General features: G+C 53.8%; 1 protein-coding gene across 3 annotated transcripts in view; it reads right to left on the bottom strand.

The window, feature by feature from the left end:
• The window catches only part of PAX7 (paired box 7), a 98,235-nt gene that overhangs the window by 6,709 nt on the left and 73,542 nt on the right, over positions 1 to 17,984 (bottom strand). For all 3 annotated transcript variants that reach the window (XM_073233298.1, XM_017642937.3, XM_073233299.1), the window contains exon 8: positions 3,951 to 4,197. In XM_073233298.1, coding sequence (XP_073089399.1) covers positions 3,951 to 4,197 — 247 coding nt within the window. The remainder of the gene's footprint in view (positions 1 to 3,950; positions 4,198 to 17,984) is intronic.

Below are 17,984 nucleotides of genomic sequence, written 5' to 3'. Positions count from 1 at the left end.
GACATTCCTCATTAGGGCCCCTGTCAATGGCCTTCCCTGTCCCTCTGTCTCTCCATGGCTCTCCTCCTCTGCCTTGCACCCGCGCCTGGGCTCTAAACGCCTCAAATTAGATTAATCGCGAGTTGGCAGGAGATGTGGCGGTGATGCCAACCAGTAAACAAATCTCAGCCGCCAGCGTCTCGTCAGCCTGCGGCCCCAGAGGAGGACCCTTCTAGACACAAATTCTTATTAGACTTGTCAGATCTATTAAAATTCTTTTCACACTTCTGCGTTCTATCAGCCCCATCATTAGTACTGCCCTGGCCTCTGGGAACACCAGGGCCATATTAATCTGCTGTGTGCCCTGTCCCTGCTCCCCCTGCCCCCATCCCCTCCAGGGATAGGAGAGACAGACGGATGGACAGACGATGGCCAGGAGCAGGAAAGGAAACTGTGGAGGTGTCCCTGGGAATATGAGAGGCCCGGGGAGAGGGGCAGATTCCGCTGCTTAAGAGTTTAGCCCATTTGCATATTCCATGCACACCTGAAAGTTAGGATCTCTGGGGGCAGGGCTGTAGTGTGGCTCTGTACACATCGGTATATGATCTCAGACCAGTAACCTCTCTGGGATCCATTTCCTCACCTGTCCAGTGGGAATAGCCATGTACACAATACAGGGTGGCCATGAGGATGGAATTCGCATCCCATAGTAGATGCTCGGTAAATGGTCACTCTCCTACCTTTAGACACATAAACACATACATTTTGTAAAATGATACCTCGCCACTGTGTATACAATACACTCACTCATTAGTGAATACTCACATAGAAATAAATGTGTGTATGCATCTGTCTATGCATAGGTGCATGGTCTATGCACAGTTGAGAACATGAACGCCACAAAGGTGAGTCTACGCATATATCATTGCTGAGTGTCTTATCCAAGTTTGTGGTTTGGCCAAAAGAGAACTGGGTTTGAAGTTAGGAGGCCTATAGTCCAATATACACCTACTGTGTGACTTTGGGAAAGTTCCTAGCCTCTCTGAGCCTAGATCTTACATCTGTAAGCTGAGGATAAATAACACCCACTTTGGGCCGGATTTTTGAGAAATGAGGTACATGCATTTTGCCCAGTGTCTGATGGCTAAACACACACAGGACAGAGGTGAACAGGTGACAGGTGCACCTGGGCATACTCAGGGATGGTTTGGGACATGCATTCTTGCATGTGGACCCTGAGAACCAAGACACAGGTGTATTCAGTCGCCCACACACATGAGGAAGGTGGTCAGTGGGGGCATGATGTGCGCCTGGGCTGTCCCAGAACGTCAAAGGTGAGGAAGGTGGTACAACGGAAAACCGTGAGGGAACTAAATCTAATCCCTGGACCGCCATTTCACAGATGGCAATACTGAGGTTAAGAGAGACAGGGTGACTTGACCACACCCACTGGTGGCAGAGGAGCAGACTTTCCCTCAGGACCCTCACAGCCCAACCTTGGTGGGAGGGGGCGGTTCTGGGCTGGGATTCCCTGTGGGTAGGACCACACCACCGCCCGGTGCACATTCAAGTATCGGCACCTGTCTGAAGGGCCCAGAAGGAGCACTGGGCCTCCCCTGGAGGAGCCAGGAGGTGGGAGCTAGAGGGGGAGGGAGAGGAGGACAGAGGGACAGGGGGAGGAGGAAAGCGCTCGGCCAGCTTTTCCAGCTTTTCCCGAGCTAAAGGGGAACAAACACCCCCTTCTCGCCTCCTGGGCCCTTTTCCTTTTGATCCCCTCTCTCTTGCCGCCCCCACGCTGACTTTGGGGTTAATTTTATTTCCGACTTGGGCAGGCGCCCCTGGAGTGGGGCATGGGGCTCCGGGTGTGACTAACGCCTGCCCCAGGCAGCTGCCACTGGAGCCGCTCTAAACTCTTTATCAAGAGCATGTGTGTCCTGCTCCATGCCCGGGAACATAGGCTGAGGCAGGGGGTCGCCCTGGGCCCCTCTGGAAGCACTGCATTCACATGTGTGCACTCTGCTTTCAGACATACCTGCACACGTGTTACATACCACCACACACTTGTTCCCTGTATACACACATTCACGTGAGCAGCGAAACACACAATGTCATGCGTATATGCCCAGATGCACAATACACAGGTACACACGGACACAATGCACAATTCAAGCATACATGTGTCCATATTTACACACTGCACACAGTCTACATGGCCACACACATACTCCAAAATGTATACACCCTCACACACATTTGAGAAGCTGTACATGTCCAAATGTGTATACACATATACATGCAACCACACACATTTGCACACACACACCTGTACACATGCACACATTTATTATCCACATCCACATAGTGACATACACGTATCACATTTGTCAAACGTGCTGGAACACACGTGACAGCCACATGTACACACCTGAATGCACATTTAAACATGTATATATGTGGTATAGCCAATATACTTACATGACCAAGTGTGTGCATACATAAACATATACGTACATCATATGCACATAAGGTACTCATTTCCACTAAACATATGAGTAGCCATATGCACATATACCCACGTGCCACTCATGCATTCACATACATACATACACACACCTATACACAAGGATGTGTGCACTAACACATGTATGCTAAAATACACAATGCACAGGCACATGTGCAAACTGTAACATACCATGACACATGTGCATGTCACACACATATACGTGTCTGTATACACGTATGCACATATATGAACACACATACGGGGAAGGGGCCATGAACACAGCTGGGAGGTGGAGGCCGCCACAGCTGGCCCTCATTTAGCTGTGGAGGCCAAGGCTCTGTGAGAAGGTTGGTGTTGGGGGCAGGAAGCAAAGGTCAGTGAGGCTGGGCAGAGCTGCAGTGTAGGGGCAGAAGAAGACACCCTCGGGCCTGGAGGTCTCACCCTCTCACCACACACCCTTCTGATTAGTTTGACACCAGCAGGTGAGGCCTTTGCAGGGCAGTGGGGAAGGAGGGGAGCCCAGTGACCTCTGCTCCCTGTGCTATGGGCCTGCCCTGCTGCCCTGGCTGGCAGCTGGGGGCTGTGGCGGGGCCTGCCTTGTGCAGCCGTTGGTCTGAGGGTCTGCCAGCCCCACCTCCAGGCAAGGTGCCAAGGAGATGCGGTTGGGGTGGCACATAAGACCAGCTTAAAGTTGGGACCAAAGACTGATGATGGGGGCTGTAGAGGAGAGAGCCTGAAATACAGCTGCCCTCCGCACCCAGGGGTCAGAAAGGGCAGGATCTCTAACAGCCCACATGGAAGCCACCAGGACATGTGGCTATCAAGCACCTGAAATGTGGCTATACAGCGGAGGAGCTGAGTTTTACACTTTAATTTTATCTAATTCAAATGTAAAAACTGAAATTGGATTTAGTTTAGTGGTTGGGAATCTTTTCCGTATATTTGGAACAGTTTGGGTGTGTACATCTACTTTCTCAGTTGCAAATTTTATGAAATATAAATCATAATCAAGTATTTCCGATGAAAACTCAAGTGTTTGAATTATAATGGGTTGGATTTCAAAGACCTAGTATGAAAAAAATGTAAACTACCTTGCTAATTTTCTATGGACTACGTGTCAAAATGACCATCTTTTCAATATACTGGGTTAAATAAATTATGTCAGTAAAAATAATTCCATGTGTTTATTCCTATTTGATTCTTCGTTTTAAAGTGAATGTTGGAATGATGCTGTGGCTCCTATTCTGTTTCTATGGGACAGCAGTGCTCTGAGGCAACAGTGGCATGAGCGCTGGGCACTGCTCAGTATCATCTCAGGAGCACTGTGCATCCGTCTGGACCTCAGTTTCCTCATCTGTGAAATGGACCCCCCACCCCACCACCACCTTGCAGCTCTCTGTGAAGCAGCAGGAAGCCCTTGGGGTGCGGGCCGGGAGGGGATGGGCCGCCCAGGGTCCCGGGCACTCACTCTGGCCATACTGGCTGTACTGGTAGCCAGCCACGGGGTCCACGCTGTAGCCGGTGGTGCTGTAGGTGGGCGGGCAGTAGGACTGGGAGGTGGGCAGGCTGTCTCCTGGCTTGATGGAGTCAGCCCGCTGGCTGCAGCTGGCCGAGATGGAGGTGGCCGAGTCCAGGCCGCCGTGCAGCGGGGAGATGGAGAAGTCGGCCTGCGGCTGTGGTGGCACAGCGCTGGGGTTGCTCAGGATGCTCATCACCTGCGGGGACAGACCATCAGTGCCGCCAGGTAGCAGGTGGGGGTGCTCAGAGGACGGGCCCACAGACACAGGCTGTGCAGGGACGAAGCCAGGCTGGCCCTGGACAGGCCTTTGCTGGAGTTGCTCCCTTGAGGTTCTTCCAGCACCGAGCTCCTTGGAGTACCTGGTGGCGTGCCCTTGAGGGTAAGAAGGTTAGTGGTTTCTCTTGGTTGGGTCCTGACCCATGGAGTCTCCCTCCACTGAGCGCTCTAGGGGGCAGGGCAGGGCCTCGTGCCCTGAATGAATGCATATATGCATAAATGAATGAATGACTGAACTAGCTAATTATGTGCCCCCATCAGACAGGGACCTCCCCCAGGACAAGGAACTGTGCCTTCCCAAATCAGACTGGGATGCCCCCGCCTTCCAACCTAAGGTTAGAGGAGGACTCTGGATCTGTCTGGCATCGTCCCCTACACGCCTCCTCCGACCTCCTGCCATTCCTTCCTAGGCCTGCTCTGCTCTGGACTGTGAGCTTCTGCCCCTACGACACCAACGTACAAAGACGATGCTTTCAAACGAACTCTTTGATTCTGGTAGCTCCAGATGTCTGTGCCCATCACCCCTTCCCTGCTTGGCCTGGTTCAGCAAACAGGAACTCACCATCAGTGCTGACAACCAAGACGGACAAGATGAGGTTTGTCTCTAGAGACTCAGCTTATGGAACCTGGTGTTCACTTATTCATTCAACAAACATGCATTGACAGTGATTGTGGTCCGGCCTCAAACCGGGTCTTCAGAGGAAGAGCCATGGTCTTGCCCTCAGCAGGGGCAATGACTGGGTCTGGCCGGGCAGGCAACTTAGAACAGATGAAGATATGAAGTGACAAGGGGCATGAGAGAGGCAGCTCAGGGGGCTGAGGGAGCCCAGAGGTAGGGACCCAGTCAGTCTGGAGGAGGTGACACCTGCTGCTGGGCAGGCAGCAAGAGTCCCTGCAGTGTGAGAGCACAGGTGTCCCAGCCAGTCCCAGGGAGAGGATGGAGAGGCAGGAGGGAGGGGCAGGTCCTTGCAGGGTTGCCCTGCAGGGCCCAGGACCCTGGTGACCTCTTGGTGATGTCACCCCTATGGGAGGGAGGCTGCAGTGCCAGGCGGGGACAGCCTTGCCTGTAATCTGCCCAGCACCGAGTTAAAGAATCATGCTGTGATCCATGCTGGGCACACGACTGTCCTTTCATTTCCCCACCTGCCCCTCGGGGGAAGGCAGGCCACGGACATATGAGCAATGACCTTGTGGCTGACCAGACATTTTCGGAAAACTTCTACCTTCTCATTTTTGACTCGTCCCTGCCACAGGCACTGAGGGCATGGTTGGGGTAGAGGGCACAGATGCGGGATCCTCACCCACTGATGTGGAAGCCACTGGGCATCCACACTTCCTGGCTGTGCAGCCTCGGCGTGTCCCTTAACTTCTGTGACCAACCCCAGTCCTGAGGAAGGGATGATGACGGTGCCCAACTCCGAGGTGGGTCGGGAGCACGAGAGGGGCCAGACAGAGCCTAGCTTAGGGCGGGCCCGCAGGCAGCCGCGGCCCTGGGGCCTCTAAGCTTCATCCCCTTCTCGTTCCCTTTCCCTCCTCTTGGCAACAAACTCATGTGACTCCCCATCCAGGGCCCTACGGAGATGTGGGTGCTGGAGCTACGAGGCCCACTTCTCAGATGAAGAAACAGGCCCACGAAGGGCTGCAGCTTCTCAACATCTCGTAGTCTGCGAGGGAGAGCAGTTCAGGGTCCCCCTGGTCTGATCCCACTCACCCGATAACGTCAAGACTGGCTCTCAAGGATGAGGTTTGGGCCTCCGACTCCCTACGAGGGCCTCACTCCTGGCCAGCGGCAATTTATTCCCAGGAAACCGCTGGTGAGGGTGAGTGGGGCTGGGGTCCCTTACCTGGAACGGGAGAGCAGGCTTCTCTGAATGGCATGGGCACAGCACCCCGACTCTTCCCTCAATGGCCCCAGCCCTCCGCCTCAGCCATGAGGGCCACCCCACCTCCATCCTTTCCCTCCTCCAACCACTCCTGAGCTGGAGTGAAGGGTGCTGGGCCTGCTGGGGGTGGTCTCTGTCTCCACAGCTGGTGGAGCTGAGGTGGGCCTTCCTGGTGTGTCAACTCCGCAGAAATGGCCGGGATACCCAGGGAACGGTTTGTAAGAAGGAGCGAGTCTGGGCCGGAGAGGTTCTGACGCAGCAGCACTGTTTTGAACGGGGGATCCCCAAACTCCCCCAGCCCTGAATGGGCTCCAGAGGCCTCGGTCATGGCAGGCCCACCTAGCACTGGGTGGGCAGAGAGAGGGACCCCGTGAAGGGGGTGGTGTGGGAGGGCTTCTGCCACCGTGGACTGTGTGCTACTCTGGCTGCTGAGGGGGGCTGGTGGGCGGGAGGGGAGAGCTCAGGGCCCACTCGGGAATCTAGTGCTGCCCCAAGCGTGAGGACCCGCTCCCTTCCAGGTGCCTGCCCAGTTCCCGACGTGGACCTCACTGTCCATCTAAAGTAAGAAAATTGCTGCTCATCCCATTCCTCCCAATCTCCCCCCACAAACTCTAACCCTGTTCCCCCCTCAAAGGAGGCCTGGCCCCCAAGTATAGTCTCAGGCTCAGGAAAACATACAGGCTCCACATCCTTCCTGCAGAAGGACAACTGAGGGGGTGGGGAGACTCTAAGGAGGGTTTGTCAGCCCTGGTGGGACCCCAATTTAACACTTCCTCTCGCATACCACCAGGGTTCCAAGCCCAGAACAGATTATGGAGTGGGAGGGGAGGGATGGGGCAGGGGTTAGGAGACTACGAGCATGTGTTGGATGCGCTGGGAGCTGCACATAGACCCAGTGCTCATCCTGCAAAACAGAGACCTTTGGAGAATTGCCACAAATCTAGCTACATTACTCAAGAATTATCAGTGGCTCCTCAGTACCTCCAAGGTCAACAGGGCCAAGGTTTCTTGTGATCAGACACTACCTGCCCGTCCTAACTCCTCCCATACCTTCCTACTTTGCCCTTTACATTTCAACTGCACCAAACGATACAGTGTTTGCTGAAGACATCCTTCCTTCCTTCATTTATTCATTCAACAAATATTTCACAGAGTGTTACACATGCCAGGATGGAGGTAGGGCTAAACTGTGAGCTCTTTCAGAGCAGGATAGGATGGTGCTTCAGCTGTCTTTGCAGACCTGGTGCCTATGCTGTGCCTGCTACATACTATGAGATGGAAAATACTGTGTTGAATTAATGTATATTCACTTCACAAATAGTTATTGAACACCTATTAAGTGCCAGACACTGAGTGAGGCACTGAGGGTATAGCGATGGGCATTAGCAACTCCATGCCCTCCTGGAGCCACCGGCCTAATGAAGGAGGCTGACAACAAACACATGAACAAGTAAGTATTATAATTTATGATACTTATAAGTGCTAGAGAGAGGCAAAGAAAGGAGTAAGCAGGGTAAATGGAGTAGCTAAGCAAGACCTCCCCAAACAGGTGATATCCAGCAAGAGCAGAAAGAACCAGCCATGGGAAGATACAGCAGAAGAGCTTTCCAGACAGAGGACTCAGCAAGTGCAAAGGTCCTGAGGCAGGAACGCGCTGCAGGGATGAGCAGCAATTTTCTTACTTTAGATGGACAGTGAGGTCTAGGCCCAGGGGTCATGTTACAAGGTGAATGTTGAGAGTGAAAATCCCAGGAGCTGCAAGGCTTCCTGGAGTCCTTTGTCAGAGGGGCTTGTGTGGTGCCCAGTAGCTCAGGAGGACTTGGATGTGGGGCCATTAACAGACAGCTCAGAATCAGCTCAGGCTTAGAGAGCTTTTCCTGTAATGGGATTTATTCAATGGGATTTGCCCTGGAACATCAAATCAAATCCACATCTGGGATAGGTGGGAAGAGGGGTACAGCCCTGCTAACTCTCTCCCAGAGTCACCAGCAGCCTGGCAGTCTAAGGCCTCCATTTCATTCAACCCTCCATCTCTGGGCAGCTTGCCAGCAAATGGGACAGAACCCAGCTGAAGAAAGATGGGAGTGGGGGAGTGTGGATTCCTCAAGCAAATAGGCTATCATCACCCCTACAATGTATGTGGGGAAACTGAGGCATGGGGAAGTGAAAAAGCACACCGGGGATCATACAGCCACCAAGCGGCAGAAGTGGGATTTGAATCCAGATCTCCTTGACTCCTAGCTGTGTTCCTTACCTGCAAGAGACATGCTTGAGAGCATGGGGACCAGGCAACCCCACTGTGGGGAGCCCTGCAGGCCCCAGTGGCCCTCGCCAGCCTCTGGCTGACTCATGGACCCCTGGGACTCCTTATTTGCCCACAGAAGCAGGAAGCATTTGCCCATGGTTAGGGGCCCAGCTGAGGTCTGGGGCCTGCAAACTTTTGAACTTGAGGAAGTCCTAGTCTGATGCGGTAATCCATCCCCCTCAAGAATGCTAAGGCCTCTCCCCCGGTGGGTTTTACTTTTTTCCCGGTGACCTTGCTTTCACTAATGTATTACTTCTTGGTACGTTACCGTTACTAACTCAAAATCAATACCGACCTCCACATCTGTAAGGTTTTATCTGAAGGCAAATCTCCGGGCTGTCCATCAGGCTGAGTGACAGCCATTCCTTCCTCTCCCCCCACCCGCCGTGGCCCCCGCCTACCCCCAGCCCCTTCCTCTCTCTGCTCTAAATCAGTCCCAGCCTCCACCAGACTAAATCAATAAGGGGCCAGCCTCACTGGCCTTCCGCCGCTGGGGAGAGGCTCGCAGGTTCGGGGGTGGGGGCCATGGGAGCCCCGTGCCAGCCCCACTTCCACATCCTCCAGTCGCCACCCCCTCCCCCGGGATGCTGCGGCACGCTCCCGTACTTTAAAAGAAGGGATGGGAAAAATGTAATTAATTCCCTCCGTTCCTGAGCTGGCCCCGAGGGCCTGGGACCGAGGAGGCTGAGCTGGGAGATCTGCACCCTCTGTGATAACCAAACATGGCTTTGGGAGCGAGGCTGCAATTAGAAGGGGTGATCGCCATCATTGGGGCTCCACGGCAGGGCTTGGGGTGGGGGCTGGGGGCCGTGGCAGGAAGCAGAGGGGAGAGAGGGGCAGGGGCTGGTGAGGTCAGGATGGTGGGACCTGAGATGGGAGGGGGCTGGAAGGAGGCCAAGGACCCCCTGAACCAGTGGGCAGGTCAGGCAGCCCCACCTCAGCACTTCCAGAGGGGACCCTGAGACCCGAGAGGGACAGCTGTCCACCAAGGGCACCGGGCCATTCAGCACCCTCAGGGACTTCCCTGCAGCACTGGGGAGCCAGAACAACTGCTCTCTCCCTGAAGAGCCATGACCCTGGGCAATTTCTTTAACCTTCTGTACCTCTGTTTTCTCATCTGTAAAATGGGAATGAGAACAGTTGTAGCTACCTATATAGGGTTATTTTAAGGACTAAAGGAGTGAACACACACCAAACACTTAAGAGTGCCTGGCACCCGGTTTGCACTCAGCACGCGCTAGGTCCCCCTTCCTCTCCCACCTGGACTAGCAGGCCCCTGGCCGGAGGCAGAGGCCATTGCTTGAGGGTGACTCATGGAACTCCTCCCTCTCAGGGACTTTTTCATCTCTTCTTCCACATGGAGCCTGGCACACAGTGGGTGCTTTCTGAGTAGAGACTTGCTCTGCCCCCATGCAGAAGCGGAGCCCGCACTCTGGAAAGGGAGCCAGCGTAAGTCCCTTGGACCAGTCACACTCCATCTCCGGCTTGAATGTGCTCACCTGCAGTGAGGGGGTGGCGTCAAAGGGCTCAGGGCCCTGACAGCAAGTCTGTGAAGTCCCCCATGCAGACCTAGGGAGGCCCCCAATTCACACACCCACACTATGCCCACACGGCACAGAGCAGCCCACACCACACCTCCACAGGGACCCCTTGAATCCAGGAAGGTGAGACAACTCAGCAACGCCTCTTGTCTGGATTGCCACGTAGCTTTTCATCAAAACCCCAAAAAACTGTCATGAAAAGCCTTCACATACGCACACCTGCTTTTCTTAGGGTCTTCAGTATAGTTAAGCACACACGCACCCGCTTACCTGTGAGCACACCTAAATACAGGTGAAGCCTGGGAGGCTCCTCAGAGATTGGCACATTTTCACAGGTGGGGAAACTAAGGCTCAAAGGGAGTAGTGACTTGCACCTGCAAGGAGTGTCACCACAAAGGAATGTGAGTGTGGCCACGCAGGGGCTCACTGCCACTCTCCTGCTCCCAGTCTCTGGCTCCAAAAGGACCGGCTGGCTTGGTGCACTGAGCATTTTGATCTCCAGCCCTCGGATCCAACTCCAGCACAGGTCCATCAACTTACTAATTCATGCCCCTGACTTACACAAAACTGGGGAGCAACCTGTTCCCACTGTCAGGGAGAGAAGGCCTGGGTGCAGCTTGCTGGGAATGGAACATAGTGTTTGAACTTCATGAAGCATGTCTCGTGGGCCAAGACCCATCACAGCTTGCTCTGGTCCCTAAGGGTCTGGGGCCTGGAGCCCATCACTGTGTCCGGAGGGACCCCATGGGGGCAGGCTGAGGGCCATGGAGAAGAGACAGAGTTGCTCCACTGGGGTGTGTCTGCTCAAATACTGCTTCTCCACCTTGGCTGCCCTTTGGCATCCCTGGGAAGTCTTTAAATGCTGATGCCAAGATCCCACCCCCTAGAGATTCTGGTTAGTGATCTGAAGTTCTGGACATCAGGATTTTTTAAAGCTTACTAGTTGATTCTAAAGTGCAGCCAAGTTTGAGAGCCACTGCTCTCATCCACGCCTACAAGGATGAAGACATGGGCACGCACACAAAATACACACAGACGCTCACACTGGAATGCACACAGCATTACACAGACAGGCCAACAGGAACACAGAAAGAAGGAACACGTGAAAAACTGCATGCACACTGCTAGTCCACACACCATCCATACACTTCACAGATACACAGGCAAGCAGATGCACACACGTTCACACACACTGCAGCCTCCCAACTCTGTAACTGCCGGCTCACTAATGCAAGCCTACGTGCCCACATTCACCTGCTCCAGCCCCCAGTGGGCACATGGACACACATCACACAAACACAGCTTGCCTATCTGCTGCCCATCCCCAGCTCCACACTGGGATTAGCGCAAGTGGGAAATCACCCACCCAGGCAGCTGACCCTCCACCCCCAGCCCCCGCTCCCCTCTCTCCCTCTCATTTCTCAGCTAAGAGGATCTGGCCCCCCTCCCGTCTCTCTGCCCCCTGTGGACAGCAGTAATGGGCTTCGGGTGCTGACTTTGAGCTTCCTAACAAGATTTCCTGCAGGTCTCCCTGGACCTGCCCCCTTTCGCCTTCCGTATCTCTGTTTACTGCCTTTACACCCGACCCCCAGCCACATCTCACATCCAAGCCCCCACCACCACCCAGGAAAGCTGGTGCCCAGGCACGGCAGCAAGTTTCCCTCCCCTCCTCCACCCTAACTCCCTGACGCCCACCCAGCCTCATGTTATCACCCAGCCTTCCATGAATGCTTTTCTAAGCCTCGACACTGCCACTGTCTTGAACAGCATGGTATCTTACAGTTTCCAAAGTATTTCCCTTTAAGCCTCCTAACTACTCTATGAAGCGTTGTTACCCCATTTCTCAGATGAGGAAACTGAGGCATAAGACCTCTCCCAGAATCACCTCGAGGATGAGTGGCAGCACTGGGGCAACACCCTTGACCCCGGACTTCTAGTGCAATGCTCTTGTGCCCCACCTGGCTGTGGTCTTCACTACAGATAGCTCTGGGCCATTTTTAGTTCAGTGTGTGTATGTGTGTGTGCATATGGGAGTATCACACGTGTGACACTAGTGTGTATGTGCATGCATGTGCACATAGGAGTATTATGTGTGTGGGTGTGGGTTTTGTACATGAGTTCATGTGTACATGGGTCTATTATATGTGTGTGCGTGTGAGCGCTGCACATATATATGGGCACATGTCCCAGCTGCCCCTCTAGCGGATCTCACCAAGAGCACCTGCTAGGGCTTGGGGACCCCCTGATCACTGACAGCCATCTCCGACTGGGAGGGGAACACCTCACTCTCAAACTCCTTCAGTTTAGCTGTTCTTTCCATGGAGTTCAACATACCGACCCGAAAAGACTCAAGAGACAGGCTGCGTCTGCTTGGAGAGGACAGCAGGGAGGAGGACTTCTGCAGAGCCGGGATTCGGCCTCGGCTTTGGTGAGAACGCCTAGCCCGTGGGGGAGGAGACTGCAAGGCCGGCCCCCCAAAAGGCTGTGAAGCTTTGGGTTTGCGCCTCACATGGAGAAAACCTTCTGTCTTGGGCCCACACTGACCCTGAGCCTGACCCTGTCCCTGAATTTGGCCAGGAGATGCTGGGGGCAGACTTGGTGTCCTATTCCCAGTGCCCAGCACAGAGCAGGTGTCCAACAAATGTTCATTCACCGGGAAAAAGGAGTGAATTCATGAATAAACAAACGAACGAATGAATTTATCTGTTTATCCCCAGCACAGATCACGGCACAGAGTTGGTTGAATGAAAAGAATAAACGGAGGGTCTTGTGGCGGCTCACACCCACCCCTCAACTCAGCAGATTCCAGAGCCCCCTTCCCACCCAGGGGGGCTTTGGAGACTCAGCTAAAGGCTTTCAAGGAGTCAGGGAATGGACAGAATGACTTGCCGTTCGTTGTCCATGAAGTTAAGACTCCCTCTCTCTCTCTCACACACCTGTACACACGAATTTCAATGTTTGGTCTGCAAGACGTCAACCTCCAAATACCTGGAAACATCTAGAAATATCTGGAAACACCAGAGGGGAGCTGTCTCTGGCTTCCTGCACCTGATGGATCCTGGCTGGCCCAAGTCTGAAGTGTTCATGCCAGCACGGGCCCAAGGACTTGGGGCCCCCTGGTGGGTACTGGCGCTAGTGGGGTGCAGTGGGATCCAGAGACCATCTCTGATGGCGCGATAATGGCAGATGGGGGATTAGAGCAACTCTGCTCAGAGTGGTGGCAGGGCTGGAAAAGGAAGGGGCCGATCGCCGGGAAAGATATGACTATTTAAAGATAATGATTGCATAAATTTAATTAGCACACTTTCACGCGGCAAATGGCCATTTTGTAATTAATGTATCTGGCCTTACTGAGCATGAAAGATCCCATCTCCCCCTCCTCCCCTCCTGCTCCCCCTCCTCTGCCGCCCTAATGAAAGACAGAGAGCAAGTGACAGAAGCAGTTTGTCAGTGGCTCCAGGTGTCAGAGGCCTAATTGGCTGAGCTGAGGGGAGGCGGGGAGGCGGGAGGGCTGAGGGGGAGCTGCAGGGGGCCTCCTGACTCTGGGCCGGCCCAGCCTGGGAGAGGAGGACAGGGAGGCCTGGGCTCTCGGCCCCCTGGCGTGGGGGGGGGGTGCTCCCCCTTGGTAATTGCTGGAGACAAGGATACAGATTGGCCGTGGCAGGGAGTGAGTGGTGGCAGGGAGGCCTCGTTAGTACCTGGGCAGACAAGCTGGCACATATCACAATGCGTTAAGGACTCTCAGCCATGATAGCTCAGGCCCTGCTGCCCTCTCCAAGGATCAAAGCCCTGAATCAGAATGAATGAATGAGCCTCATTTTCCCCTTCCAAAACATGGCCGTTGGTTATCAAGAGGCTCAAAAGGAAAAATGATCACAGCCTCCCATTATTAAGCACCTACTATGTGTCAAGCGCCTACTGCGTGCCAGCAGCACTGCCATCCACTCCTTACAGTAGCTGTCAGATGGAGATGTATTTTAATCTTTCTGAAGCTGGGATGCAGTTCACCATCCATAATGCCTTGCTATGGCTACAGCAGCAGCCAGGCAGCATCGTTGCCAGGCAGCAATGATGGCAGAGCTGTGTGTGTGCAAAGCTTTGGTTGGCACTTTCTGACAACCTCACAAAAGGGCCGGCATCCAATTATCTTAGATTCCGTGATATGGGCATAGGCTGTTCTACGTTACAGATCAGGAAACTGAAGCTCAGGGAAGCTAAATTAATGCCCAAGTCTACATACACAATTAGTAAGTAGTGAGCAGGGATTCGAACTCAGAAAGTAACTCCAAAGTTGATTCTCTTCCTAGCACCCACCTAAGGGACCTACTGCAGGGCCAGCTCAGCACCTTTCCTACTGCCATGGGACCATCTCCTGCAGGCTGACCAAGATGCTTGCTGGCTCCCTAGGGAAGCCTCTTTGTTAGGTGGGTACAGCTGTCAATTGAAATAATGTCCCTCAAAGTTAGAGCTGCCTGGTTTTCCTGTGGGTTACAACTGCCATGCCTGACCTTTGTGCCACGGGGCTGTGTACACTCCCACCTTCTGACAATGAGCCTCCACCGTCTTCACCAGCCACCCTCTGCCAGCCCAGCCCCAGCCCAGTTTTCTCCAAGGAAGGTGGGGCACGGAGGCCTTGAGCCAGCCTTGGTGGGGTGGAGCAGGGCCCAGCCAGCCCTCTCCCTGACCAAATTCAATTTCAAAGCTTAATGAGTTTGCAGAGGAGCCGGGTGAGCTCGGTGACGCCACTCCTTGCTGGCTGGGTGGCTCCGGGCCGGCCACCGAGTGCACAGCGGCCAGAGCAGGCAGAGCCCTGGGCTCCATCAAGAGTGGCGGGGGCACTGAGCGAGTGAAAAATGTCAGAGCAAATTGCTCTTGACAGCGTTAATATCTGCACCTCATAGCAATAATTACATGTAAATAAATAGCAAAATCACACTCAGCTGGAGGCAGCTTGGGGAGGACAGACGCTGCTAAGGACCAGCTGGGGACCTGGAATGATCCGCTCCAGCTTTTTCTTTCCTTCTGAGTCTCTGCTACCCTCTCATCTTCAACCAAATTCTTGCTACAGCACAGAACAGGGACCTCGAGATTCTGGCCACTCATATTAAAAATGGAAGAGAAAAGAAACCATTTGGGTCCCCCTGTGCTCTCATCCAGCTGTGGGGGAACAGTTAGTCCAGGCACCCTCCCAGCCTCTGTCTCTCCTCTCTCCCTAAGCTTCTTATTCCATCTCCAGGTCTTACAGAGAAACGCCTCTGAAATCCACATCTCTGCCGACCTTCCTCCTGGGCACCCTTTTGGTCTTGACTTTCACACATCCACCCCTGGCCCAGCTCTTCCTCCTGCACTCCCTGTTTCTATGACTGTACCACCCCCTTGGTCACCCAAATTCCTGACAGCCCAGCCATCTCCACCTCCCAGCCCAGTCCCAACATCCACGATGCTTTGCAACTTCCTGCGCCATGCAAACTCACAAGCTAAACATGGTACAACTTCCCGCGCCATGCAAACTCACAAGCTAAACATGGTACAACTTCCCGCGCCATGCAAACTCACAAGCTAAACATGGTACAACTTCCCGCGCCATGCAAACTCACAAGCTAAACACGGTACAACTTCCCGCGCCATGCAAACTCACAAGCTAAACATGGTACAACTTCCCGCGCCATGCAAACTCACAAGCTAAACACGGTACAACTTCCCGCGCCATGCAAACTCACAAGCTAAACATGGTACAACTTCCTGGAAAGTCAACTCGATACAATGCTGGATTATCATGTTATTAGGACCAATACATATGACCTCACAGTGGGGAAGAAAGAAAAATGCACATGCATTTTAAAGATAAATACACAGAAGTCTGTGATGCCCCGCCCCTCAGAGCCCCAGGCGCAACACACTCAACTATCATCGGGGTGCTTTGGAGAGAAGTTTAAGCCCAGTGTGTAACCACAGTTGCCTCTAGCGTCAAGTTTGGAGTAGTATTGTTTTGGGGGCCTGTTGGTTTGGTTTTGTGCTTCTGCTTGCAACAGCAAGGACCACGTCTGATCTTTGTTTGGGTTCATGGTACTCAGCATGAGTCCTTTGGAGGTGTTTGAGGGCAAGCCTGGGAGGAAAGGGCAGGAAGGAAGGGAATGCACAGGAAGGTAGGCAACGGAGGAGGAGCTCCTGCCCAGGGAGGTGACACTCTCCAAACAAGCCCAGGTATGCCAGATAGCCGGATTTAGTTAAGGGTTCCACGCCAACCCCCTCCCTCCCAATGTCCTGCTTGCACTGTAGAGAGTTTCCAGGAGTCAGGGCTCCCCTGCCCCAGGAGGAACACAGAGGCCCTCCAGCCACTTCCCCGCCCTGCCTGCCTCCCCTGCACAGGGCAGGGATCGCAGGCTCCATTCTTTGCGAAACAAATATCTTCTTCAGAGCAGCCCCACGTCCCACACCGTCTTATTTAGTTCACCGACTAATCCACTTATCAAGGATAAAGCGCCTGTGAATCCCCACTTGATAAAGGCAGGCACAAAATTAGCAAAAACGTGCCCACGGCTGCGACGTACCAAACAAACAAGAGGCTGGGGAGGGCTGCGGAGAGATGTTGTCTCTCTTCAGTCCTCAGCCCAGGGAGATGCGGGAGGAGATAGCTGGCTCTCCCTGGCGCTGCAGGCTGGGAAGCCGATGCTGGATGCTGCGGGTTATCCGAGAAGAAGGCTGGGCAAAGTCGGGGAAGGAGCTGGAATGGAGTCCCTGCTCCATCCTAAACTGCACCCCATTGCAGCCCAGGTCCCCAGCTCCCATTACAGCCCGACTCCATGACCCTGTGCTGCCCAAAGGTAGTCAATGCGTCATCCTAGCAACGTTTGTTCACTGCTTACCATGCCAAGCAGGATCCTAAGCATTTTGTGTATTAATTCATTTACTCCTTACAATAGCCCTGTGAAATAGGCACTACTGTCATCCACATTTTACAGATGAGAAAACTGAGTCACAAAGAGGATTCCTGTGAAATAGGCACTTCTGTCATCCACATTTTACAGATGAGAAAACTGAGTCACAGAGAGGTCAAATCACTTGCTCAATATCACGCAGCTGGTAACTGCTGCTCCCAACCGGAGAGTTTTTATCCAAAACTCTCCCATTAAGCCATGACCAATTCAAACTCAGCCTGCACCTCCAACCATGGACCCCAGCTCGGATACCGGTCCTTCAAAACACTGGCTGAATGCCTGGCTATCCATGGCTCCTCCTCTGCCACTCTGCACAGGGCCTTCAAGTGGCTGAACATCATGCTGCCGACATGATCGGATGACTGCCAAGTTCACCTCCCTGCCTCACTGCCAGAGCCAAAGTTATTTTTCTGTGCACCACATCCACCATTAGTGACTGTCATCAGTTATGGAAGGGTCTCCCAATTGACCCCCAAGTGCCCCAGGGGCTCCAGGTACCACCTTGTCACCATGGCAGCAGGATCACTGACACCATCACACAGATGGGAGAACAGAGATTTGAACAAAAAAAAAGCCACAGTTAACTGGCTCATCTGAGGGTAGTTTTGAGGAAAGAAGGGTCTTTGCTCTGGGTGGCTAGGGAAGGTCCAGGAAGAGGGAGGGGCCAGGAGAGGATTCAGGAAGGCTCGGGTCCTGTGCGACCCATACACCTACCAGCTCTGGTTTTGGGAAGAGGGGCTGGTCCTAGCCTAGAGGTCGGGGACATTAATCACAGGGAAGCCCCTGTCAGGGTGGCATCTGGAACTAAAGGGAAACAGTCGTCAAAAGGGCAAGACTTCTCACCCCAGGCTCCTGGGGCTCTGAGACCAACCCCTGCCACACCAGGAGGCCAGCGCTGGGAGAGGGATTTCTGGGGCTCAGGTCTGGGCAGCCCCCTTTGCTTGGGAGAAGGGTCCTGCCACAGACACCTGGACTGTAGATGGGTGAGGGGCGCTTGGCGAGTAGCTGGGCTCTGGCAGGTTGTCGTGGCCAAGGGCTAG

Source organism: Manis javanica, chromosome 4 (genome assembly GCF_040802235.1).
Source record: "Manis javanica isolate MJ-LG chromosome 4, MJ_LKY, whole genome shotgun sequence".
NCBI classification, from domain to species: domain Eukaryota; kingdom Metazoa; phylum Chordata; class Mammalia; order Pholidota; family Manidae; genus Manis; species Manis javanica.
This window is presented reverse-complemented; position numbering and strand designations above follow the sequence as displayed.